Source organism: Mobula hypostoma, chromosome 18 (genome assembly GCF_963921235.1).
Source record: "Mobula hypostoma chromosome 18, sMobHyp1.1, whole genome shotgun sequence".
NCBI lineage: Eukaryota > Metazoa > Chordata > Chondrichthyes > Myliobatiformes > Myliobatidae > Mobula > Mobula hypostoma.
The window spans coordinates 42,280,405-42,306,366 of record NC_086114.1 but is presented as its reverse complement, the minus strand read 5'-3'; the positions used below and the strand labels follow the sequence as shown (position 1 = coordinate 42,306,366).

The window sequence follows — 25,962 nt, the reverse complement described above, 5'->3', positions numbered from 1 at the left end:
GCTGCTCTGCCGCAGTGTGTGGCCTTCCCGAATGGTTCTCCTTTAACTACACCTGCCGCTGGTTCACGGCGCTCATCCGCCCGTTTCCGACTCCCTGCCCACTTCTCCCAATACTTGTTGATTCAGCTGAAGTGATTTTGCTGGATTTCGGCCGTATGAGTGACCTATCTTGGCCTGCTTGCTCATGCCACCTCGTAGGAAGCAATTGGTTTGTCTGCCGGTGTTGCCGAGAGCAAGCGCGAATGTGTTCAGTTCTGTTGGCAAGCTGGGACCTCAGTATTTTACATTTATACAAAGGAATTGAGCGAGGACAGTAACGGTGGAGGTTGTTAAAGTCACTGATTAATGAGTTATGAGGAGACTAGAATGGGATGGCTCAGTGAGTGACGAGTAAATGGAGAGTAACGTGAGGAAGTGTGAACACAAAATAATCTGCAGATGCTGGGGTCAAAGCAACACTCACAACACGCTGGAGGAACTCAGCAGGTCGGGCAGCATCCGTGGAAAAGATTGGTCGACCAATCTTTTCCACGGATGCTGCCCGACCTGCTGAGTTCCTCCAGCGTGTTGTCAGTGAGGAAGTGTGAACTGTCCTTGACTGGAAAAGTAGGAATCCAAATGCTGAGAAATTGGTGAAGCATTTGGGTGTCTATTTGTATGATCTATTTGGATACCAATACTGTTATTGTAGGGGATTGAATACAAAGCTATTACTTAAATTGCACAGGATATTTGTTGGACCACATTTTGAGTCCTGATGTACAGTTTCCTTATGTTAGGAAGGATATTAATAGATATTGGATGTTGTCCATAGAAGGTTTGCTAAATTTAAACTGATTTGCTGTTTATTGAACAGGAAATGAGGGAGTGGATATGGGGCATTATAATAGAATTATTAAGAACCATTTGAACCTCCTCAGATGGTTCCGAAGATCAAAGATGACAGGGTTTCACTCTAATTCTGTGATTGTGAGGTAGCTGATGAGATCAGAATCACAAACTACCACAAATGGCGATGATGATAGTGTGGGAGATGATAGGCTTCCTCTGCCATTTATTGATCATTTATGCTCCAATAAAAAGATACCCCAGGCACTGCTCTATTTTGAGCAGTCTTGGGTCAAGGATTCTCATGTTGGTGAAGATGTTTCATTTTCTCAAGGATACTTTGAGAACATCCTTGAATAGATTCTTCTGTCCTCATGTTAAGATCTTCCTGTGACAGAGTCAGCCGTAGAATCATACAGCACGAAAACAGGCCCTTTCCTAAATAACACACATCAAAGTTGCTGGTGAACGCAGCAGGCCAGGCAGCATCTATAGGAAGAGGCGCAGTCTCTTCGTCAGGATGCAAGGGTCTCGGCCTGAAACGTCGACTGCGCCTCTTCCTATAGATGCTGCCTGGCCTGCTGCGTTCACCAGCAACTTTGATGTGTGTTGCTTGAATTTCCAGCATCTGCAGAATTCCTGTTGTTTCCCTTCCTAAATACGTAGCTGTCCAAATGTCTCTTAAATGGGGTTAATCGACCTGTCTCAGCTACTTTCTCCAGCATCTCCTTCCATATACTGATAACCCATGGGGTGAAAAGGTTGCCCCTCAAGTTCCTGTCAAGTCTTTATTACTCCTATGCCTTCTAATTATTGATTTCCCAACCCTAGAAAAAAGACTGTTCACGTTGACCCTCAAGATTTTCTACGACTTGATAAACCACTCATCCTTCTCCAACACTCCACTGAGAAAAGTCCCAATCTAAACAAGCTATCCCCATAACTCATTCCCTTGCATCCCACTGTCATCCTTGCAATCTCCTCTGCTCTCTTTTCAGCTGAATGGTATCTTTCCTATAGCAGGAACACTAATGTGGCCTCACCAATGTTTAATACAACTGCAACATAACATCCCAGCTTCTATACTCAATATCCTGACTGATTAAGGTCATTATGCTGGAAGCCTTCAAAAGCCTTACTCCCTACTATGTCTACCTGCGATGTCACGTTCAGGGAACACCTCGGTCCCCCTGTTCTACAACACTCTTCAGGGATGTACCATTCACTGTGAAAGTCTGACCTCCTTTGTCTTCCCAAACTACAACATTTATCTGAATTTAATTCAATTTGTCATTCATTGCCCCATATACCCAGTTGACCAAGATCCCTCTGTAGATCTTGAGAACCATCATCATTGTCAATGCCACTGCTATGCCATATGCAAATTTACCACATCTTTGATATAGATGACAAACGATAGGCCTGGCACCAAAACCATGGAACGCTGTGAGTCTCAGGTCTCCAGACCAAAAAAAAATTATGTAACACTATCACACTCTTCTTCCAGCTATGTAGCCATTTGTCAATCCAGTTAGCTAGCTCTCCTTAGAGGCCATGTGATCTTCCAGCAGCCTATCATGCATGGTTGCATGGTGTTATTAAAGGCCTTACCGAAATCCATATGACAACATCTACTGCTGTGCACCCCCCCCCCCATCAGCCACTATGGTTACTTCTTCAAAAAAGCTCAGTGAAGTTCATGACATACGATTTCGTAACCATAAAGCCATGCTGACTATTCTGATCAACTTCTGCCTTTCCAAATGGTTGTAGTCTAATAATTTAGCTACCACAGATGTAAGGCTTACTGGTCTATAGTTCCCAGGTCCCTTCTTATGTAAGAACACATTAGCTTTCTATGGCGTTCTTGGATATACCTGATAAGGCCCTGGAGATTTATTTACCTTCATACCTTTTAAGACATCCAGCACCTCCTCTGCTGTAATGCAAATTATACCCTAGACATTCCCAATAACTCTTTAAAGTTTTCATATCCTTCACCATTATTTAAAAAAAGGAGAAATATTCATCCAGGACCTTGCCCACCTCCTATGGCTCCACACATAAATGTCCTCGTCTCTCTAATTGTTCTTTTTCACTGAATATACATAAAATCCTTTGGATCTACCTTAATCTTTGCCAAAGTAATCTCATGCACCCTTTCACCTTTCTGATTTCCTCCTTCCACCTGCATCAATTATATTCCTCAGGAATTCACTAGATCCCAGTTGCCTAACCTATCGTTCTCTCTCTCCCTCCCCTACCCTCCATCTACATGCCATTCTCTACCCCTCCCTCAACTCTCCCTTACCCTCCTCCCTCACCCTGACCCCTTTCTCGTCTCTCCCCTCTTCAGCCATCCCCACTGTCCCACCTACCTCTCCTCTCCACATGATCTACCACACCTACACTTCCCCCACCCCATCTCGCTACCCACCCCCTCCTCTCCAGCTCCACCCTCTTGCAACCCCGGCTCCACCCTCCCACGCCCCTGGCTTCCCCATTCCCCCTACCCCTCCCCCTTCTCCCCTCCCCCTTCTCCCCTCCCCCTTCTCCCCTCCCCCTTCTCCCCTCCCCCTTCTCCCCTCCCCCTTCTCCCCTCCCCCTTCTCCCCTCCCCCTTCTCCCCTCCCCCTTCTCCCCTCCCCCTTCTCCCCTCCCCCTTCTCCCCTCCCCCTTCTCCCCTCCCCCTTCCCCCTTCCCCCTTCCCCCTTCTCCCCTCCCCCTTCTCCCCTCCCCCTTCTCCCTCCCCCTTCTCCCTCCCCCTTCTCCCTCCCCCTTCTCCCCTCCCCCTTCTCCCCTCCCCCTTCTCCCCTCCCCCTTCTCCCCTCCCCCCTCTCCCCTCCCCCCTCTCCCCTCGCCCCTCTCCCCTCTCCCCTCTCCCCTCCCCCCCTCCCCCCCTCCCCCTCTCCCCTCCCCCCTCCCCCCCTCCCCCTCTCCCTCCTCCCCCTCCCCCTCTCCCTCCTCCCCCTCCCCCTCCCCCTCTCCCTCTCCCCCTCCCCTCTCCCCCCTCCCCCCTCCCCCCTCCCCCTCTCCCCCCTCCCCCTCTCCCCCCTCCCCTCTCTCCCTCCCCCCTCCCCTCCCCCCTCAGATTGAAATGCTTAAAATAGCCAAGTCAACAATTTCAGTTCCAATCTGAAACTACTGTATCAGCAATTGCTCCACATTCATAACTAAATTAATCAACCACTGGTGATCTCTAACACCTTATACTTGTTTGATGGCGCAATTGCTTAAAACTTAAAATGCTGAGAGAGTGTGTGTGAGTGTGCAAGATAGAGGGGGAAAGGGGGAAGGGGGGGAGGGGGGAACCTCTCTGAAATGCTTAAAATAGCCAAGTCAACAATTTCAGTTCCAGAAAGGTTGGAGAGAGTTTCAAAACTCTTGCAAGTAGATTAAATCCTGAACTATATGTAATCCTGCCACATGATGTTGGATGCTGCTTTGTCTAATCATGTGAATGTGCGGTCACCGCCATGTGACTGATTTTCAGAGTGCGAGCTAGTTCCAGTTTTCTGTTCCAAATTCTTGTAATTGTTCTTTGTGCCGAATCAGCATGGTACAAGTAAATCATTCATTGTGTGGGTTTAAGCATTATGTGTAAGCTTTTCACAGGCCTTTCCCAACATTTCATATTTACTAAATCATTTTAAGGATGCTAGTGGAGGACGCACTGTGAAAACACACTGAATTCTATTCACTAGGGTTGGAAGTTTTTCCCTTGTTCCCACCACTGTCTCTAGCAACATATTACAGATTACATCCACACTCTGTTTTGGGGTGAGGACAAGAAACCTTTCACCTCAAAGCTGCTTCTCACCTTAAACCTATATGCTGTTTGTTTTTAATATCCCTACCAAGGAAACATTTTCTACCTTAACCCATGTATACCTCTTATAATTTTATATTTCCTTATCAGACCATCCCTAAACCTCCTTCACGCAAGGGAAAATACACCTCAGTCTATCTAATCTCTTCCCATAACCAATGCACTACCTTGGCTAATCTCCTCTGCACTCTCTCCAGTGTAATCACATCCTTTCACAAGTGGGGTGACCGAAACTATGCACAGTACTCCAAATGTGGTTTAACCAGCGATTCTTAAAGTTCCCATAAAATGCAGGAGCAGAATTAGGCCATTCTGCTCATTGAGTCTGCTCCACCATTCAAACATGGCTGATTTATTTTCGCTCTCAAACACACTTTCCTGCCTTCTCCACATAATCCTTGATGCCCTTACTAAACAAGAACCTATCAATCTTTAAAAATACTCAACTGTTTGGCCTCCACAGCCTCTGCAGCATTGAATGCCACAGATTCACTACCCTTTGCCTAGAGAAATTTTTCCCCATCTAAAATGACGTCCTTTGATTCTGAAGCAGTGCCCTCTGGCCCTAGACTCTCCCACTGTTAGAAACATCCTCTCCAAGTCTGTTCTATCTAGGCCCCCCCACCCCATTTTTAAACTCTAGTGAGTATAGACCCAGAGCCGTCAAACACTCATTAACCCTTTTATTTCTGGGGTCATTCTTGAAACTACCTCTGGATCCTTTCCAATGGTAGCACATCCCTTCTGAGATAAGGGGTCAAAAGTACTCAAAATACTCCAAATGTAGTCTGACCAATGCCTTATAAAACCTTAGCAGTACACCCTTGTTTTTATATTGTAGCTAACATTTCTTATGGCTTCCTTACTACAGACTTAACCTGCAAGTTGGACTTAAAGGGAATCCTGCACTAGAGTTCCCAAGTACTTTTGCACATATGATTTCTGAATTTGCTCCCTATTTGGAAATTCGCGTCCACCTTTATTCCTTCTACATGAGTACCCTTTTTCCCTACGTTGTATTCCATCTGCAACTTTTTTTGCCCATTCTCGTAACCTGTCCAAATCCTTCTGCAGACTCCCTGCTTCCTCAACAAGACTTGCTCCTCCACCTATCCTTTTGCAACATAACATCCCAACTTTATATTGGATAACCCAACCTATGAAGGCAACATACCATTTCCTGTCTGATTGCATTGTCAGCATCAGGGAACTGTGGACTTGAAGCCTAAACTCCCCCTGTTCATCAAAATGGTGTTAACGGTAGGACATTAAGGAATATGCCCTATCTTTATGAATTCCCGGAACACACCACTTTGCATTATTTGAGATTAAATTCCTTTTGTGAGTACACTGCCAATCTGATCTTTGTCCTACTATATCTTTAGACAACATTTCTCGCAATCCACAACACCAACTTTTGTGTCATTTTCAAACTTATCAATCATACCTCACATCTAAATTGTTAACACACACACACACACACACACACACACACTCACTCACTCCTGTGCCTAATAGAGAGTGACCACTGAGAGTGCATGTTTGTGATCTGCTGCTGCTGTGGATGCTCTTCTGCACACCACTATTGTGTGCAATTGTTGACCAGCGTTGACCATGGATTTTGTTCCTAGCTGTCTATATGATATGCAACCAGTACACGAGCAAAGGTGGTAGGATATGGAGAGCAAACTACTGCTCATGCAGCAGGCTCCCCTGGTGAATCCAAAGGAATGGCAGAGACCGATACAATTTGACATCAGAGGTGTCACAGGAGTTGCCAGTCAGCATAGAACTCTATATAGGATTGCCTTAGGGACTCCAGTTTCAGATTTTTCCTCAGGATTTACTCCCAAAGCCTTCCCCATGATTGGGTATAGCCACAAGGCAGCAGAGGATGAGATCAGAGTTTTCCTCCTCCAAGATGAGTTGCCAACAACAGATAACAAGCCCCATCTGCCCGAAGTGACTGATTTTAAGGTGCCAGCAACTTGCCTTTGCCCCTTCTCCTGTCAGTAGAAATAGTTCTGCCGGGCTTAGTAACTAAGCCACACATGAAAGCCAGGAGCTGGACTTAGTTGTTAGAAGCTATTGGAGATGCACTCCATTGGAAGCATTTAATAAGTAGTGGGAGCTCATCCCCACTGTTTCCCCTGGCTGTTGTAACCCATCGTTATTTGAGTTACTGTCACTTTCCTGTCAGCTTGAACCAGTATGGTCATTATTAACAAAGTATTTTTTACCTATAGAACTGCCACTCACTGGGTATTGTTTTGGTTTTTGCATCATTCTCTGTGAACTCCACAAACTGTTGTGTATTAAAATCCCAGATAAGTAGTTTCTGAGATACTCAAACCACCCCATCTGACACCAACAATTATTCATCTGTCAAACTCATTTAGATCACATTTCTCACCCATTCTGATGTTTGGCCTGAACAACAGCTGAACCTCTTGACCACGTCTGCATGCTTTTATGCATTGAGTTGTATTGGTGTACCTAATAAAGTGGCCACTGAGTGAGGGTGAGGGTATGTGTGTGTGTGTTATATATAACATCAAAAGTCCCTGCACTGATCCCTGTGGTACATCACAGGTCATAGGATTCCAATGAGAAAAGCCTCCTTTCAACAATGCCTTATCTTATCAGGTCAACTTTGAATCCGGTAAGCTAGCTCACCTTGGACCACAGAGTCCTTAATTGTCTGGACAGCCTACCATGCGAGATCTTGTTAACTATCTTACCAAAGTCCTTTCTGACAATGTTTTTTGCCTTGCCTTCATTTATGTTCTTAGTTACTGGTCAAATCAAAGTACATTTATTATCAAAGTATTTATACATGATACAACCATGAGATATGTCTCATTACAGGTGGCCACAAAACAAAGAACCCATTTAAAAAAAACACCGTCAAACATCCAATGTGCAGAGAGAGAGAAAAAGATCATGCAAACAATAAATGCAAGCAAAAAGTGTTCTGAGCTGAAGTCCACAAAGACAGTCCATCCACAGAGCCAAGTAAACGTTGCGGAGTAGCGAGGTGAACAAGCCTTCCCCTCGCCTCAGGCCCCAACACCCTGACCTGGCACCCAAATGGTTGACCAAACATCAGGTTCAGTCGCTTCAATACGTTCTGGGGCTTGGACCCTGACACCTTGGTTCGAGCTGTACTGACCTTTCCAATTCAGCCCAGCGCTGAAATCGGTTCAAGTAGGGTTAAACTCACCTCAACATGTCTTTTACAGTTAGGGTTGCCAACTTTCTCTCTCCTAAATAAGGGACAAAAGTAGCAGTCAAATCCCGGGACACTTGTGTTTACCCCAGGAAAGATTACCATGACCATGAAGCCTTCCGTGGGCACCTGTGTGCGCATGCGTGACGTGCTCATGCACGTACGTGCCGATTTTTTTCCCTGCAAATCGGTTTTGCCTTCATCTTCCCGACTACACTGTACATATATTATTTCTACTTTATACAGGCTGTGTATTTATCGTATCATTCCTGCTTTTACTACTATATGTTAGTGTTATTTATTTTCGGTTTTATGTGTTATTTGGTATGATTTGTTAGGTTATTTTTTGGGTCTGGGAACGCTCAAAAATTTTCCCATATGAATTAATGATAATTGCTTCTTTGCTTTACGCCATTTCAGCATGAAAGGTTTCATAGGAATACTCTACCTTAGCGGGGGAAATATGGGACAAACCAATTTAGCCCAATATACGGGATGTCCCGGCAAATATGGGACAGTTGGCAACCCTATGTTCAAGTTCAACAGTGCGTGACAGGGAATGAGGAAAGGTGCAGCTGACTCATATCGTTTCCTCGCGGCCGGATAGCACATGCTTTGCGGCCCGGTGGTTGGGGACCGCTGCTCTAGTAGCACTAGGTACTTACTGTCTTAAGCATTTCTTTGGATGCACTTAACAAATTACAGCCCACCAAGGCAATCCTGGTAATGTTGGAAAATTTTATCTTTGCTTCTGCTGACTGTTGTATCATTTAACAAGTATTTGGATAGGTACACAGAGGAGCAGAGCTCGGAGAATAATGGCTGAATGCAGAAAATTGAGAATAGCTGGCCGGGCACCTTGTTTGGCATGAATTCATTGGGGTGAAGGGCCTGTATCAGTGCTGTATTGCTCTGTTACTCTACCATGATTGGGAAGCCTGTAATTTAACGCAGCACAGTGACCACTAGTGTCTTATTCCTAATTTCTCATATGGTCTCACTCTGCATTTCCTGACTAAGTATTATGTGCTGTTCTGATTACCCTGTTGTAAGAGAGATCTGCAGAGAGCACAGAAGAGTTTGCAAAATGCTGTCTGAGGGCATGACCTGTTAGGAAAGGTTGGACAAACTTGGGTTGTTCTCCCTGAAACGTTGGAGACTGAAAGGAGATCTGATCGAGGTTATTAATATTATGAGAGGTATACATATTGTGGAGACAGAATTTTTTCCCCGTGCAGAAGTGTACCAGAGGTCGTGCTTGTAAGATCGGGGTGGGGGGGGTGCAGTTTAAAGGTGACTGAGGGGCAGGTTTTAAGCAGAGAGCAGTAGGAGCCTGGAATAGGTTACTTGGGTGGTAAGTGAGAGCAAGTAGTTTGCTGGAGTTTAAGAGGCTTTGAGATGGACGCATAAATATGAAGGGAATAGAGGTATATCAATGATGCACAGGAGGAGAACATTTAGTATAAATTTGCATCAAGATCGGCACAACATCATGAGTCAAATAGCCCATCCAGTTCTGAGTACTGCCATTATGTTTTCTCTACTAAGTAGGACAACAAACCCAATCCCCCCCCATCTCCTTTCCATTATTCATGTTTCTGTGAATGTAGCAATATCTTAAGTCCAAGTGGTGATCCGTACTCTGCGCTCATTTGGTTTACCTGTGGGACTTCTTGCATTAAAGTAAATGCAGTGGGTGGAACTTTTCTGCTCTCCCTAACCTGCATCTGCTGCTCTGCCCACTAGGTTTGCTTGATATATCCTCTTTGTTTCAGCCGGTGCACAGCCACAATGCTTCCCGCTCAATGGCTGGGTTGGTTTAAACCAGTGGCTCCCAAATTTTTTGTGCTACTGCCCCCTTGGCTCCCAGACCTGACCAGCAGCCTTTCCCGCCATTACGTAAAAACTATGAAACTCTAAAGAATTTTCATTTTTGATGGAAAATGAAAGAAAATAAGAACGCAAATTCAAAGCAGTGATAAATAATTGCAAAAATTGTTCAAGTCTACTTAAAACTACAATTATTTTTCATCAACTTTAGAGCATACGTGAGTACCCCAGCTATTGACTACTTCATTGCTGCTTCACCTTTCAATAAGATGGAAGAGCTTGGTGCAGTGATATACAGGCTGAATGTCACTCAGGAGTTTCGGATCCCCATGTTTAATAATTTGCAGCCTGTTCCGTTGCTTTAAAGGAAATTGGGTGACTGCACTGAAACCGCACTCCACTAAATGTGATGTCGGAAAGGCAATAAAGAACATCTTGACCTTTTTCCACAGCACAGGATATCATTCAGAGATTTCTTTCTGCAACCAAAAGTCTTGTTGTGATTTGTTTTTTTGCACCTTGACTTCAGCTCAATCATTTTGCTGTGAGATCAGTTCTTCTTCTAACTTTACTGTTAATTCCTTATTACAAGTATTCAGGAATGGATTTATTACCCACTCTGTAATTTGGATCGAGAGAAGATCCTGAAATCTATCTGACATGCAGCTCACCCAGGTGGGCACACTATACTTGTAGATCATCATCTGGTATTCTTTCTTTTTCTTCTAACTCAGAGAGGCTTGGAAACTGGAAAAGGTCACGATGGCCAATGTTACACTTAAACTTGGATAGAAATGTGGAGCTGACTGATTTGGCTTTGATAACATTCATATATTTCCTTGAAATTGAAGATTGATTTCATTAACCTTTGCGAATAATTCTGTCAAATAAGCAATGTAATGTCTAATATTCTTCAGTTGATTACTGAATGAAGCATTTGAGATTTTATTTAAATATGATGTCGGATAAAATTATTTAATTTTATCGCTGTTCACAAAAGCTGTTATTGATGCCCATAAAAGCATTGATAAATTCCTTCGCGAGGCATCTGATTTCTGTGTGCAATAGCAAGTGTTCAAATTATTCATCATTCCCAATACAAAGCTCTTAAAATAGTCGAGAATTGACTGCATGGGATTTGATTTTATATACTGCTGTGGTAACAGTACTTAATGATTTGTGCAGCCCATCACTTGGGTGTTTTGTGACAAGATATCTGTGAATTACATAATGAATGGTAAATACGTTAGGTACAGCTTTTTTCAAGAAAATAATAACCCCACATTGATGTCCTGTCATTGATAGTGCCCCATCTGTTACAGAAGCAAGAATGTTAGTGAGTAGAATGTCCTTCTCTTTGGAAAACTTGCTCAACAACCCAAAAAATTGACTCTCCCTTCATATCTTTTTCTAGTCCCCCTGCAAATAACAACTCTTGAACCATGCTTTCATCTCTTATGAAGCGGACATAACCAAGAAGCAAAGTTTTGCTTCCTGGCAAAGTTGGCACACCCAACTGCAGAGCAAATTCTATTGTCCTAAATAAGTTACACAACGTGTCTTCCACATTCTTAAACATTTCATCTATTTGTCTTTGAACAGAGTTGTCGCTGAGCGGAATCGATTTAATTGTTTGGTCTGGTGACATATGCAAAACTATACTCAGAACCTCCTTTACTGCTGGTAGAATCAGTTCTTCTCCAACTGAATGGGCTTTCCATATATGGCAATGAGCAAGGAAATGTATGAAACACGCAAAGCATCACTGTTTTGTTGTGAAGTGCTGGCAAGCATGTTTTGAAGTGATTTCCATTTCTGAAAGTTTTCACAAAGTGACTGTAAATAGGCCAAGTTCTTGTTTGCTTTATTTTGTTTCCTGTGTTCTCTTCGAATGTTCAAGGAGTTTGAGCTGCTTCACTGCCTCATTTGAAAAGACTTTTTTACACAACAGGCACATTAGTTGCTTGGTGCTCGAATAAATTCATATTTCAGATACTCCACACTACACTATCTACACTTAGTTTTGTTTTGCCTATTTCTGCCATTTTCAGTATGAATTAACGACCACAGTCAATCACTTATTGTTCAAGTCCAACCTCAAGTGCTGCAATCAATAAAGGGGAAAGTTATGACAGCTCAGGCAAAACCTGACTCTGCCTGAAGGTACATAAAGTGGACAGCGATATTCCTGTTGGGCCAAGTGTTAGAGAAATGTGGTCAAGGCTATTTGAAAGGGCAGATTCTGAACCCATTGAACACCATACAACCATTAAACAGGAAATGTGTCACTGTGTGATTAGAGTATGGAAATTGTATTAACTAATGCTGTACTACAGTAGTGAATGGCAGTGTTACACAGGCTGGGCCTGGAAATAACACGATTTCTTCAGTCCAGATATCTCATGATATGCCAAATATAGATGTGTCACATTACTTTTCAACAACTATAAAACACTTCGAGCATAATCTGAAGATAATGGTGGGTTAGCAATAGGGGAGGTCATTACATGATCATTGTTATCAATTATGAGGCCCTAATGATCAAATGCTTATAATAAGTAATTCATTTCCGAAATTAAGCCTGTTATCCCTCAACTGCACCATCCTCGCTACAGAGCACCCCCTCACCGCCCCCTTTATCTTTCTTACTCCCTTAAAAACTCCCACTACCCCTGGGGGCAGGGGTGAGATCGCCGAGTTTGGGATCTACTGGTTTAAACCTTATCGAGCAGAGTGAAAAAAATACCTTGCCAGGATATTGGTCCCTTCCAATTTACCTGCAACCCCTCCTTGTACAAGTCCTACCAATCCCAGAAGCAATACCAATGATACAAGTATCTAAAGCTCTCCCTCCTGAGCCTGGGCTTTCTACCCCCATTTTCATACTTTCTACCCTCAATAGCACATGATTAGAGTAATTGTGAAGACTGAGACATCCTGCTGTTTTTTTAAACCTACCCAACTCTCTTGAGGCATTGCCTCCTCTAAATACTACCAGTGGTGGGGACGGATGTTTCCATGATGTATTGGGCAGAGTCCACTACACTCTGCAGCTTCTTACTTGCCAGCAGGTTCAAATTGCTGTGCCAGACCATGATGCGACTGGTTAGGATACTTTGTAAAATACATCTGAGCAAGTTTGATGACCTGGGTTCAATTCCGCTGCCATCTGTAAAGAGTTTGTATGTTCTCCCCTTGAATGCGTAGGTTTCCTCCAGGTGCTCCGGTTCCCTACCACGTTCCAAAGACGCATGATTTAGTAGTTTAATTGGTCACGTGGGTGTAATTGGGAAGGGCTCATTGAGCAGAAGGGCCTGTTACCGTGCAGTATGTACAAAAAAAATTCATGTATAACTTATGTTCTTTGTGTGGTTTGAATCTACATGTCAGTGATGCTGCCCCAAACAAGTTTTTCGTTCTTACTGTATCTCACTATACTTGTGTATGAGACAATATACTTAACTTGAAAGGGAGTGAAAAATTCAGGAAAATTATCACAAGGACTATTGTAGTTGTAGGCTGATAAGAGGGCCGCATATACTTCATCCTAGGATCTTAAAGCAAGTGTCCAGTGAGGTGATTGATGCATTGGTTTTAATTTTACAACATTCCTCAGTTTCAGAAGGTTCCATTGGATTAAAACTTCCACACCTCAAGCTTTGAAAATGTTAGACTGAACATTGATTACAAAATGAACTCCAAATTATTTTTTTCCCTTGGCAGCTGTGGCCAAACCTTTCTCAGGACAGGAACGATGTGTGGAAGGGCCACCATTTTGGTGTCAGGATATAAAAACTGCTTCAGAGTGTGGAGCTGTAAAGCACTGTCAGCAGAATGTTTGGAGACAACCAACTGTGGTAAGTTGATGAGAAAATTTGCTGCTGTTACCTTATCAGTCACAAGTTTTGCATGCTGTTTGATCATGTGCTTTAATCAACAATATTGTTAATTAATAAATGGTTCTGGTGAAATTTGTTTTCAGTTAATGATGGTATCAACTAATGAATTAGCCCGCAGTGTATCTGTTGATCTAGATTCGAAAGACCTCTGCCTAATCAGAAATCTGTACTGGGACAAACTGCCGCTGTAAGAATAGATGGAGAATTGAGTCAGTTTACGAAAATCAAGAGAAGTGTTAGACAAGGGTGTGTTTTCTCCCCTGATTTATTTAGTGTGTACAGTGAAACAGTATTACAAAAAATAAGAGACATCTTGGGAATCAAAGTTGGCAGTGAAAACATCAATAATTTCAGATATACAGATGACACTGTGTTAATTTCAAGTACAGAGGAAGAACTACAAAACTTAACTGATATAATTGTTGAAGAAAGTGCGAAAATGGGTCTATCTGTCAACTGCAAAAAGACAGAATGTATGGTCATATCCAAAAAGAAGGAGAATCCTATCTGCAGGCTGAGAATAAATGGGGATGTCATAAAGCAAGCAAAGAAATTTTGCTACTTAGGAAGCTGGGTGACATCAGATGGCAGGTGCGACTTGGACATCAAAAGAAGGATAGGGATGGCAAAAGGCACCTTTACGAGAATGAAGAGTATACTGACCAATACTAAACTAGGCATGACAACCAGCCTCAGAGCACTGAAATGTTATGTTTATCCAGTTATGTTATATGGCTCAGAATGTTGGACAATATCGTAACATGAGGAAACGAATTATAGCAGCAGAAATGTGGTTTTTGAGGAGGATGCAAAGAATATCATGGATGAAACGAATATCTAATGAGGATGTCATCAACAGAGCAAACACAAAAAGAGAAATAATGTATGATATCATGAAAAGGCAATGTAACTTCATTGGATATGTGATTAGGAAAGAGGAGTTAGAATGCATGTTAATTATGGGAAAGATTGAAGGGAAGAAAGCAAAAGGAAGGCAAAGACAAATGATGATGTAGACAGCAGCCAGAGAATTGGAAATGAATACCAATGAATTGATCCACTTGACCCGAAACAGGAGTGTGTGGGCCATGGCAGTCAAAGCTCAAACTAGGCATGGCACCTGGTGATAATGATGATGTATCTGTTGTCAATTTAGATAATGATCAAAAGCTGGAGTAATTAGAGATCTGCTGCAAAATATTGACTATTTTCCTATAATTTGCTTGAAAGTGGTATTGAATGACTTGTCACATCACAAACGGATTGCAAAATGCAATATAATAATGATTTTCTCAAGTAATTCCTTGTCTAAATGTGCCAGGTGGCCTCACAATGGAATTGTTGGTCTATTGGAATATCTGGAATTTTGTGTTTTCCTTACCCTTAAAGTTCAAAGTAAATTTATTATCAAAGCACATTTATGTCACCATATACAACCCTGAGATTCGTTTTCTTGCAGCCATACACAGTAAATCCAAGAAATACAATAGAATAAGAGAAAGACCATACCCGTCACAATGGACAAACAACCCTTTTGATTCAAGAGCTTGATGATTGAGGGGTGATAACTGTTCCTGTGTAAAACTTGAGGCTCCTGTACCTTCTTTCAGATGGCAGTAGTGAGAAGAGAGCGTGGCTTGTGTGGTGGGTGTCCTTGATGATGAATGCTTTTATCTTGCGACAGCTGTGTGTGTAGATGTGCTCAATGGTGGGGAGGGCTTTACCTGTGACGGACTGGCCTGCATCCATTACTTATTGCAGGATTTTCCATTCGAGTGCTTTGGTGTTTCCATACCAGGCCAAGATGCAACCCGTTAATATACTCTCCGGCACATGTCTATCGACGTTTGTCAAAGTTTTAGATATCAACCCAAATCTTTGCACCTTCTAAGGAAGTAGCAGCACTTTCTTCGTAATGGCACTTACGTGTTGGGCCCAAGACAGATCCCCTGAAATGACAACACTGAAGAAATTAAAGTGGCTGACCCTCTCCTTTTCTCTTCGCCCAATGAGGACTGGCTCATGGACCTCTGGTTTCCTCTTCCTGATATCAATAATCTTGGTCTTGCTGACATTAAGTGAGAGGTTGTTGTGGCACCACTCAGCCAGATTTTCACTTAAAATTCTTTAATTGCAGTGCATTGTATATCACAGGTGGTGTAATGTGTGATGTTGTGGAGGTGAACAAATGAGCCCAGTGATGATAGCAATATGAAATCTTAAACTCAACTTGCAATAACACAGAGGTTGCTTGTAGACTCGTTCACTTTCAAGCCATTCAAAAGTAGAGCAATAATTTTTTGTCGTATGGATAGAAGACAGTGCCGTCAGTTTTCCTCATAGTTAGGGCATGTTTACTCATCCTCTGCTACATGTCAGGTAGTGGAAGAACAGAGTTGGATGAAGTGAAGTTAGGAGACATTACCCTGCTCATGGAAAATTTCATTTTTTCCGATGTTGCTTCATAAATCAGGTGAATTGATCATGGGGATCAAGGACATGGCAGACCAATTGAATAACTACTTTGGTTCTGTCTTCACTAAGGAGGACATTAATAATCTTCCAGAAATAGTAGGGGACTGAGGGTCTAGTGAGTTGGAGGAACTGAGGGAAATACATGTTAGTAGGGAAGTGGTGTTAGGTAAATTGAAGGGATTGAAGGCTGATAAATCCCCTGGGCCAGATGGTCTGCATCCCAGAGTGCTTAAGGAAGTAGCCAAAGAAATAGTGGATGCATTAGTGATAATTTTTCAAAACTCTTTAGATTCTGGATTAGTTCCTGAGGATTTGAGGGTGGCTAATGTAACCCCACTTTTTAAAAAAGGAGTGAGAGAGAAACCGGGGAATTATAGAGCGGTAAGCTTGATATCGATGGTGGGGAAAATGCTGGAGTCAGTTATCAAGGATGTGATAACAGCACATTTGGAAAGCGGTGAAATCATCAGACGAAGTCAGCATGGATTTGTGAAAGGAAAATCATGTCTGACGAATCTCATAGAATTTTTTGGGGATGTAACTAGTAGAGTGGATAGGGGAGAACCAGTGGATGTGATGTATTTGGATTTTCAAAAGGCTTTTGACAAGGTCCCACACAGGAGATTAGTGTGCAATCTTAAAGCACACGATATTGGGGATATGGTATTGATGTGGATAGAGAATTGGTTGGCAGACAGGAAGCAAAGAGTGGGAGTAAACGGGACCTTTTCAGAATGGCAGGCAGTGACTAGTGGGGTACCGCAAGGCTCAGTGCTGGGACCCCAGTTGTTTACAAATATATTAATGACTTAGATGAGGGAATTAAATGCAGCATCTTCAAGTTTGCGGATGACACAAAGCTGGGCGGCAGTGTTAGCTGTGAGGAGGATGTTAAGTGGATGCAGGGTGACTTGGATAGGTTAGGTGAGTGGGCAAATTCATGGCAGATGCAATTTAATGTGGATAAATGTGAGGTTATCCACTTTGGTGGCAAGAACAGGAAAACAGATTATTATCTGAATGGTGGCCGATTAGGAAAAGGGGAGGTACAATGAGACCTGGGTGTCGTTATACACCAGTCATTGAAAGTGGGCATGCAGGTACAGCAGGCGGTGAAAAAGGCGAATGGTATGCTGGCATTCATAACAAGAGGATTCGAGTACAGGAGCAGGGAGGTACTATTGCAGTTGTACAAGGCCTTGGTGAGACTACACCTAGAGTATTGTGTGCAGTTTTGGTCCCCTAATCTGAGGAAAGACATTCTTGCCATAGAGGGAGTACAAAGAAGGTTCACCAGATTGATTCCTGGGATGGCAGGACTTTCATATGATGAAAGACTGGATTGACTAGGCTTGTACTCTCTGGAAGTTAGAAGATTGAGGGGGGATCTGATTGTAACGTATAAAATCCTAAAGGGATTGGACAGGCTAGATGCAGGAAGATTGTTCCTGATGTTGGGGAAGTCCAGAACGAGGGGTCACAGTTTGAGGATAAAGGGGAAGCCTTTTAGGACTGAGTTTAGGAAAAACTTCTTCACACAGAGAGTGGTGAATCTGTGGAATTCTCTGCCACAGGAAACAGTTGAGGCCAGTTCATTGGCTATATTTAAGAGGGAGTTAGATATGGCCCTTGTGGCTACGGGGATCAGGGGGTATGGAGAGAAGGCAGGTACAGGGTTCTGAGTTGGATGATCAGCCATGATCGTACTGAATGGCGGTGCAGGCTCGAAGGGCTGAATGGCCTACTCCTGTACCTATTTTCTATGTTTCTATAAAAAAATGAAAAATTAAAGGGTCTTAACGAGAAGCCCTTCTGAGGTACCAACAATAATGGTACCTGAATGGTAAAAGAGGGGCTGTTGTTGGTGACTTAGTTGCTAAGGTGAGGAAGAACCTTTCTGCAACCTTCAACAAAATATCTGCCAAAATCAGGTTGTTTCTGTGAAAAATTGAGGCAGGAGTCCACGAGGACAATCTGGTGCCTTTCTGTGAAGCCCTGTCAGCTGAGTGACCGGAAAGCTGCATTGAGGAACTTCGTCATTTGAATGATACGTGTCTATCAGTTTCTCAGCATGTCAGAATCACATGCTAGCTTCCTCGAGAGGTTCCCCAGGGTGTTGCTTAGACAGGGGTGCATTAGCTATAAGGAGAAGTTGCATACACTTGGATTATTTTCTCTGGAGCATTGGATACTGCAACCTGATAGAAGTTTCTAGAAATATGAGAGGGTAGATAGTGAGAATTTTTTCCCAACATGGAAATGTCAAATACTAGATGGCATAGCTTTAGGGTTGGGAGGAAGGTTTTTAAAGGATGTTTACGAAGCAAGTTGATAGTTGCCAGGAATGCACATATAACCGCAATGTTTAAGAGGCATTTAGACATGCACATGAACAGGCAGGGAATAGAGGGATACAGGTCCAGTACAGGCAGATGGGATTATTTGCCTTCAGGGCTGGCACAGACTCTGTGAGCCAAAGAGTCTGTGCTGTACTGTTCAATCATCACTTGGTCGGCCAAATCAAATTGGCAAGTATAGCCTTGAGGTATATTCATCACTATTTGAAATGGTTCCATGGATCAAATCATTTCCGAACCAACCAATGTTGTAACTACTTTAGATTTGAATTTTGTAGTAAAACTAGATTAATTAGCGACAGATGACAGAATTTCAAATTCACTTTGAGGGTGAATAACAGAGGTCTGAAAGTAATGTCCTAAACTTGAAGAAATTGCAATAGAATGAGAGCACAGTTGGTTAAACTTGGTTGGGTAGATAGATTCAGAGGTAACACACTGGAACAGCAGTGGCAGGCATGTAAAAGATATTTGCGGTCAGAATAAGATTAGCATGCCTTTATTAAATGATGGAGCAGGTTTGAACAACTTATCAAGAAAGATTTTGACTGAAACACGGGATTTTTTTTCCCGTGGCAATGGACTTTAAAACTAGAGTGTGCCAGTCTAAGGTGAGAAGAGAGAAATTTAAAAGAAAGCAGAGGAGTAATTTTTCATACAGAGTGTTAATGAATATTTGGAAGGAGCTGCCAGAGAAGATAGAAGGTAGCAATTACTGTACAAAGTTTAAAAGGCATTTGGATAGTAAAGTAGTAGAGGGATCTGGCCCAAAGCTGAGCAAATGGGATTGGAATAGACAGACATCAGTGTGCTTACAATTCTGTGAGGATTTTACTGAAATTATCTATCATGTTTAAACTGAATATAATTTTGTGCTGTGTCTGATCAAGCCTTATCATGGGAATGTTGTTTATATAAGGTCGGCATGTGTTCACTGAGAAGCCTACCATCATTTCAGGGTAATAGCAGCTATGCCAAGAATATAAGGTAGCATCAACAACAATCTGCAATTAAATATTACAGTAGCTCGTTTATATTAGGTGATATAATGGCCTGTATTCTGAAGAAACTGTTTAATTCGGGATTCAAGCAACACACATCAAAGTTGCTGGTGAACGCAGCAGGCCAGGCAGCATCTATAGGAAGAGGCGCAGTCGACGTTTCAGGCTGAGACCCTTCGTCAGGACTAACTGAAGGAAGAGTGAGTAAGGGATTTGAAAGCTGGAGGGGGAGGGGGAGATGCAAAATGATAGGAGAAGACAGGAGGGGGAGGGATAGAGCCGAGAGCTGGACAGGTGATAGGCAAAAGGGGATACGAGAGGATCATGGGACAGGAGGTCCGGGAAGAAAGACGGGGGGGAGTGACCCAGAGGATGGGCAAGAGGTATATTCAGAGGGACAGAGGGAGAAAAAGGGGAGTGAGAGAAAGAATGTGTGCATAAAAATGAGTAACAGCTGGGGTACGAGGGGGAGGTGGGGCCTAGCGGAAGTTAGAGAAGTCAATGTTCATGCCATCAGGTTGGAGGCTACCCAGACGGAATATAAGGTGTTGTTCCTCCAACCTGAGTGTGGCTTCATCTTTACAGTAGAGGAGGCCGTGGATAGACATGTCAGAATGGGAATGGGATGTGGAATTAAAATGTGTGGCCACTGGGAGATCCTGCTTTCTCTGACAGACAGAGCGTAGATGTTCAGCAAAGCGGTCTTCCAGTCTGCGTCGGGTCTCACCAATATATAAAAGGCCACATCGGGAGCACCGGACGCAGTATATCACCCCAGTTGACTCACAGGTGAAGTGATGCCTCACCTGGAAGGACTGTTTGGGGCCCTGAATGGTGGTAAGGGAGGAAGTGTAAGGGCATGTGTAGCACTTGTTCCGCTTACACGGATAAGTGCCAGGAGGGAGATCAGTGGGGAGGGATGGGGGGGACGAATGGACAAGGGAGTTGTGTAGGGAGCGATCCCTGCGGAATGCAGAGGGGGGGGAGGGAAAGATGTGCTTAGTGGTGGGATCCCGTTGGAGGTGGCGGAAGTTACGGAGAATAATATGTTGGACCCGGAGGCTGGTGGGGTGGTAGGTGAGGACCAGGGGAACCCTATTCCTAGTGGGGTGGTGGGAGGATGGAGTGAGAGCAGATGTACGTGAAATGGGGGAGATGCGTTTAAGAGCAGAGTTGATAGTGGAGGAAGGGAAGCCCCTTTCTTTAAAAAATGAAGACATCTCCCTCGTCCTAGAATGAAAAGCCTCATCCTGAGAGCAGATGCAGCGGAGACGGAGGAATTGCAAGAAGGGGATGGCATTTTTGCAAGAGACAGGGTGAGAAGAGGAATAGTCTAGATAGCTGTGAGAGTCAGTAGGCTTATAGTAGACATCAGTGGATAAGCTGTCTCCAGAGACAGAGACAGAAAGATCTAGAAAGGGGAGGGAGGTGTCGGAAATGGACCAGGTAAACTTGAGGGCAGGGTGAAAGTTGGAGGCAAAGTTAATAAAGTCAACGAGTTCTGCATGCGTGCAGGAAGCAGCGCCAATGCAGTCGTCGATGTAGCGAAGGAAAAGTGGGGGACAGATACCAGAATAGGCACGGAACATAGATTGTTCCACAAACCCAACAAAAAGGCAGGCATAGCTAGGACCCATACGGGTGCCCATAGCTACACCTTTAGTTTGGAGGAAATGGGAGGAGCAAAAGGAGAAATTATTAAGAGTAAGGACTAATTCCGCTAGACAGAGCAGAGTGGTGGTAGAGGGGAACTGATTAGGTCTGGAATCCAAAAAGAAGCGTAGAGCTTTGAGACCTTCCTGATGGGGATGGAAGTATATAAGGACTGGACATCCATGGTGAAAATAAAGCGGTGGGGGCCAGGGAACTTAAAATCATCGAAAAGTTTAAGAGCGTGAGAAGTGTCACGAACATAGGTCGGAAGGGATTGAACAAGGGGTGATAAAACAGTGTCGAGGTATGCAGAAACGAGTTCGGTGGGGCAGGAGCAAGCTGAGACAATAGGTCTGCCAGGACAGGCAGGTTTGTGGATCTTGGGTAGGAGGTAGAAACGGGAAGTGCGGGGTGTGGGAACTATAAGGTTGGTAGCAGTGGATGGGAGATCCCCTGAGCGGATAAAGTCGTTGATAGTGTGGGAGACAATGGCCTGGTGCTCCTTAGTGGGGTCACGATCGAGGGGTAAATAAGAGGAGGTATCCGCGAGTTGTCGCTGTGCCTCGGCAAGGTAGAGGTCAGTACGCCAGACTACAACAGCACCCCCTTTATCAGCGGGTTTAATAATAATGTTAGGATTAGTGCGGAGGGAGTGGAGAGCAGAGCGTTCCGAAGGAGTGAGGTTGGAATGGGGACAAGGTGCGGTGAAGTCGAGACGGTTGATGTCCCGTTGGCAGTTGGCAATAAAGAGATCCAGAGCAGGCAGAAGACCAGAGCGGGGTGTCCATGAAGAAGAGGAGGGTTGAAGACGGGAGAAGGGGTCATCGGTGGGGGTGGAAGAGTCCTTGCCGAAGAAGTAGGCTCGGAGACGGAGACGGCGGAAGAAAAGTTCCGCATCGTGGCGAACACGGAACTCGCTGAGGTGTGGGCGAAGGGGGACAAACGTGAGGCCCTTACTGAGAACAGAGCGTTCTGCCTCCGACAGTTGAAGGTCGGAGGGGATGGTAAAGACCCGGCACGGATGAGAGCTGGGATCAGAGGGGGGAGGGGGGAGGCTGGGGGTGTCAGTGGAGAGGGGAGGGTTGGGGTGAGAGAAAGATGGAGGCTCTGAGGGCCCAGGAGCTGACGGTGGGATCTGAGGAAGACGGGGCTGCGGAGTGGTGGTGGGGGAAGGGGAGACGGGAGTCACAACAGCAGTACATAAAGACCCGGCCTGGAGTTCAAGGCTGGAGTTGCAGTTGGTGGTTGCGTAATCACTTCGAATGTGTCCATGGTCGTTGCTGGAGTCCGGGCCCTGAACATGTCCCGAGGTGTTGGAGCCGCCGAGATCAATGGCAGGAGCCGCAACCGAAAGTTCATGCCTGCTAGCGTCGGGGCCGGCAGGCTCTGGAGTCCGCAGATGCAAGATCTTGCGATCCTTGCCCAACATGACAAAGTCAAAAAAACGGCGATTGCAGGCATGGATCCGACGGAGGATGAAATAACGGGTAGGACCATTACAGACGGCGAAGAAAGTGTCCCGAAGGTGTGGAAGGGTCTGGGATAGGGACACCAAGTACCTCCTCATGGCGGAGAGCGTCGCCTTCAGAGCTTGACAGGAGAAGCGGCGAGAGGCAGAGTCAATAAAATGTGAGTACCTGGGATCCTCAGAAGGTCCAAATTGAGAGGCTTGGAAACGAATCCTAAAGCCAACTGGAGTAAGTTGGCGACGGAGGCACGTTCCAAGAAAGGATACATGGCTGTGATCCCTCCCCACTGATCTCCCTCCTGGCACTTATCCGTGTAAGCGGAACAAGTGCTACACATGCCCTTACACTTCCTCCCTTACCACCATTCAGGGCCCCAAACAGTCCTTCCAGGTGAGGCATCACTTCACCTGTGAGTCGACTGGGGTGATATACTGCGTCCGGTGCTCCCGATGTGGCCTTTTATATATTGGTGAGACCCGACGCAGACTGGGAGACCGCTTTGCTGAACATCTACGCTCTGTCCGCCAGAGAAAACAGGATCTCCCAGTGGCCACACATTTTAATTCCACATCCCATTCCCATTCTGACATGTCTATCCACGGCCTCCTTTACTGTAAAGATGAAGCCACACTCAGGTTGGAGGAACAACACCTTATATTCCGTCTGGGTAGCCTCCAACCTGATGGCATAAACATTGACTTCTCTAACTTCCGCTAGGCCCCACCTCCCCCTCGTACCCCAGCTGTTACTCATTTTTATGCACACATTCTTTCTCTCACTCTCCTTTTTCTCCCTCTGTCCCTCTGAATATACCTCTTGCCCATCCTCTGGGTCACCCCCCCCCCCGTCTTTCTTCCCGGACCTCCTGTCCCATGATCCTCTCGTATCCCCTTTTGCCTATCACCTGTCCAGCTCTCGGCTCTATCCCTCCCCCTCCTGTCTTCTCCTATCATTTTGCATCTCCCCCTCCCCCTCCAGCTTTCAAATCCCTTACTCTTCCTTCAGTTAGTCCTGACGAAGGGTCTCGGCCTGAAACGTCGACTGCGCCTCTTCCTATAGATGCTGCCTGGCCTGCTGCGTTCACCAGCAACTTTGATGTGTGTTGCTTGAATTTCCAGCATCTGCAGAATTCCTGTTGTTTGCGTTTAAATTCAGGATTCAAGATTGTTTTCTGTCATTTCCAGTGTAAAGGAGATTAAAATAATTGTTACTCGGGATCTGATGCAGCACAAAAAAAGAACAATAAGATAAAGAACATAATAATAAAAAACAATAAATATAAATGCATAAGACAGCTCATATACATAGATTGTATGTCCAGAGCAATCTGATCCTATTGCCTTTGTCTCTGCAATCCAAAACCAAGTTAATTTTAAACTGAGCTATAAAACTTAATTTGGTATAACCAGGTCCTGTTGGCAAACTTAAAATGAACAGTTATGTAATAGTTCTCATTTTACCTAGAAGCACTTTCTCAATTGGACTGAAGAAATTCTGAAAGTGTGTTACATTATGGAAACAGTTCCTTCGATCTAACTCGTCAGTGCTGTCTGTGTTGTCTAGCAAGCTAGCCCCATCTGTCCTCATAAGGGATGTATCTTTCTAAACTTCTCTTACCCATGTACTTATCTTTTAGACATTGCTAATGTGCCCGACTCAACCACTGGTTCTGGCAGCTCACTCCAAATATGCAACACTCTTTTGCATGAAGAAGTTGCCATGAATGTCCCTTCTAAATTTTTCACCTCTGATCTTAAACCTATGCTCTCTTGTTTTTAGCAGCTCATCTCTATGAAAAAGACAATGTGCTTTCACTCTGTCTATGCTCGTCATGGTCCCATTAGGTCACCCCTTAATCTCCTACGTCCCAGGGACTACATGCAACATTCTGGTAAACCTTTTCTGCACTTAACAGGTAGTAACAGATTGACCAAAACTGTACACAGTACTCCATGAGGCCTTGCCAATGTCTCATATAAAATAACATAACTTACCAGCACTACTCAATAACCTGACTAATGAAGGCCAGCGTAACAAACATCTTCATCATCCGGTCTACCTGTGTGATGCCACTTTCAATGAACTATGCACTTGCACTCCTAATTCCTTCTGCTCCATAACACACACCAAGTTCCGAGCATTCATTGTGTTAAGTCCTATCCTGGTTTGAGCTCCCAAAATACACTACATCACATTTAGGGAGGTTAAGACAGAGTTGCGGTATGCAGATATGAGTTCAGTAGGGCAGGAACAAGTTGAAGCAATGTGCCTTCCTGGACAAGGGAGTTTTACTTCATTCCTCCCCCTTCTGATTTCACCTATCACCTTGTGTTTATCTCTCTCTTCCCCCACCTTTTGAATCTGCTCCCATCTTTTTTTCCCCAGTTCTGCCGAAGGGTCTCGGCCCTAAACGTCGATTGTACTTTTTTCCATAAATGCTGCCTGGCCTACTGAGTTCCTTCAGCATTTTGTGTGTGTTGCTTAGATTTCCAGCATCTGCCAATTTCCCTTTGATCTAATTCCTCATGTTTATCTAGATGGAATGCCACTTGCCAATCTTCAGCCCACATACCAAGCTGATTCAGATTTCCCCTGTAATGTAACATAACCTTTGACACTATCTACAATAACATCTATAATATTGTCATCTGCAAACTTAAGAATGGTGCTTTTTACCTTTTCATCCAAATTATTTATATAAATTACAAGAAACAGATGTCGCAGCACCGACCCTGGTTGCACACCATAAAATACAAGCCTCCAGTCTGAGTAACAGTCCTCAACCATCACCCACTGCTTCCTACCACTGGGCCAATTATCAATCCCGTCTGCTTTCTCCTATAAACATGTCTCCTGCTATCAGCAATATTTCTTCGAAATATTTCTCTTTTCATTGGAAAATTATTGGCTGTGACTAAGTTCAAGGCAATTCATTTTGCATTCTTACAAGTGTTAAGCTGCTGTGTCAGCAGGCTTAATGGTGCTGTGCCTCAGGTTTGGGCAGCCTTGAGAGATCTGTAAATGACTAACCATGAAAGAAATTGACGTTGCTCCAGACTGAGGTCTTTGTGCCAATATGCCCCAAATCATCTTGGAACCATTGTTTTTAAGAAAGAAGAAACTACTACAGTCATTGCATTTGTGTCACCTGTGGGAAACCGATTCTGTGATAGAGCAACTTTTACACCTCTCGGGCTAGTAAAATTCTAATTATTTGTAGTAACTTCAATACAAACGGAAAAAGTAATTTTAACATTAAATATTTGGGCATCTTTTTTTTAAACTAAGTGGTGGGAGTCTGAAAGGTGATGCCAGTGGTAGAGGCAAATGCCGTAAAGGCTCTTGGATAACTACGTAAATATGCAGAGAGTTGAGGAGATGGACCATGTGTAG

The 25,962-nt window shown here is 44.1% G+C and overlaps 1 protein-coding gene across 2 annotated transcripts in view; it reads left to right on the top strand.

Annotated features, from left to right (window-relative positions):
- The window catches only part of psap (prosaposin), a 73,792-nt gene that overhangs the window by 456 nt on the left and 47,374 nt on the right, over positions 1–25,962 (top strand). For both annotated transcript variants that reach the window (XM_063070806.1, XM_063070805.1), the window contains exon 2: positions 13,439–13,572. In XM_063070806.1, the coding sequence (XP_062926876.1) occupies positions 13,439–13,572 (134 nt within the window). The remainder of the gene's footprint in view (positions 1–13,438; positions 13,573–25,962) is intronic.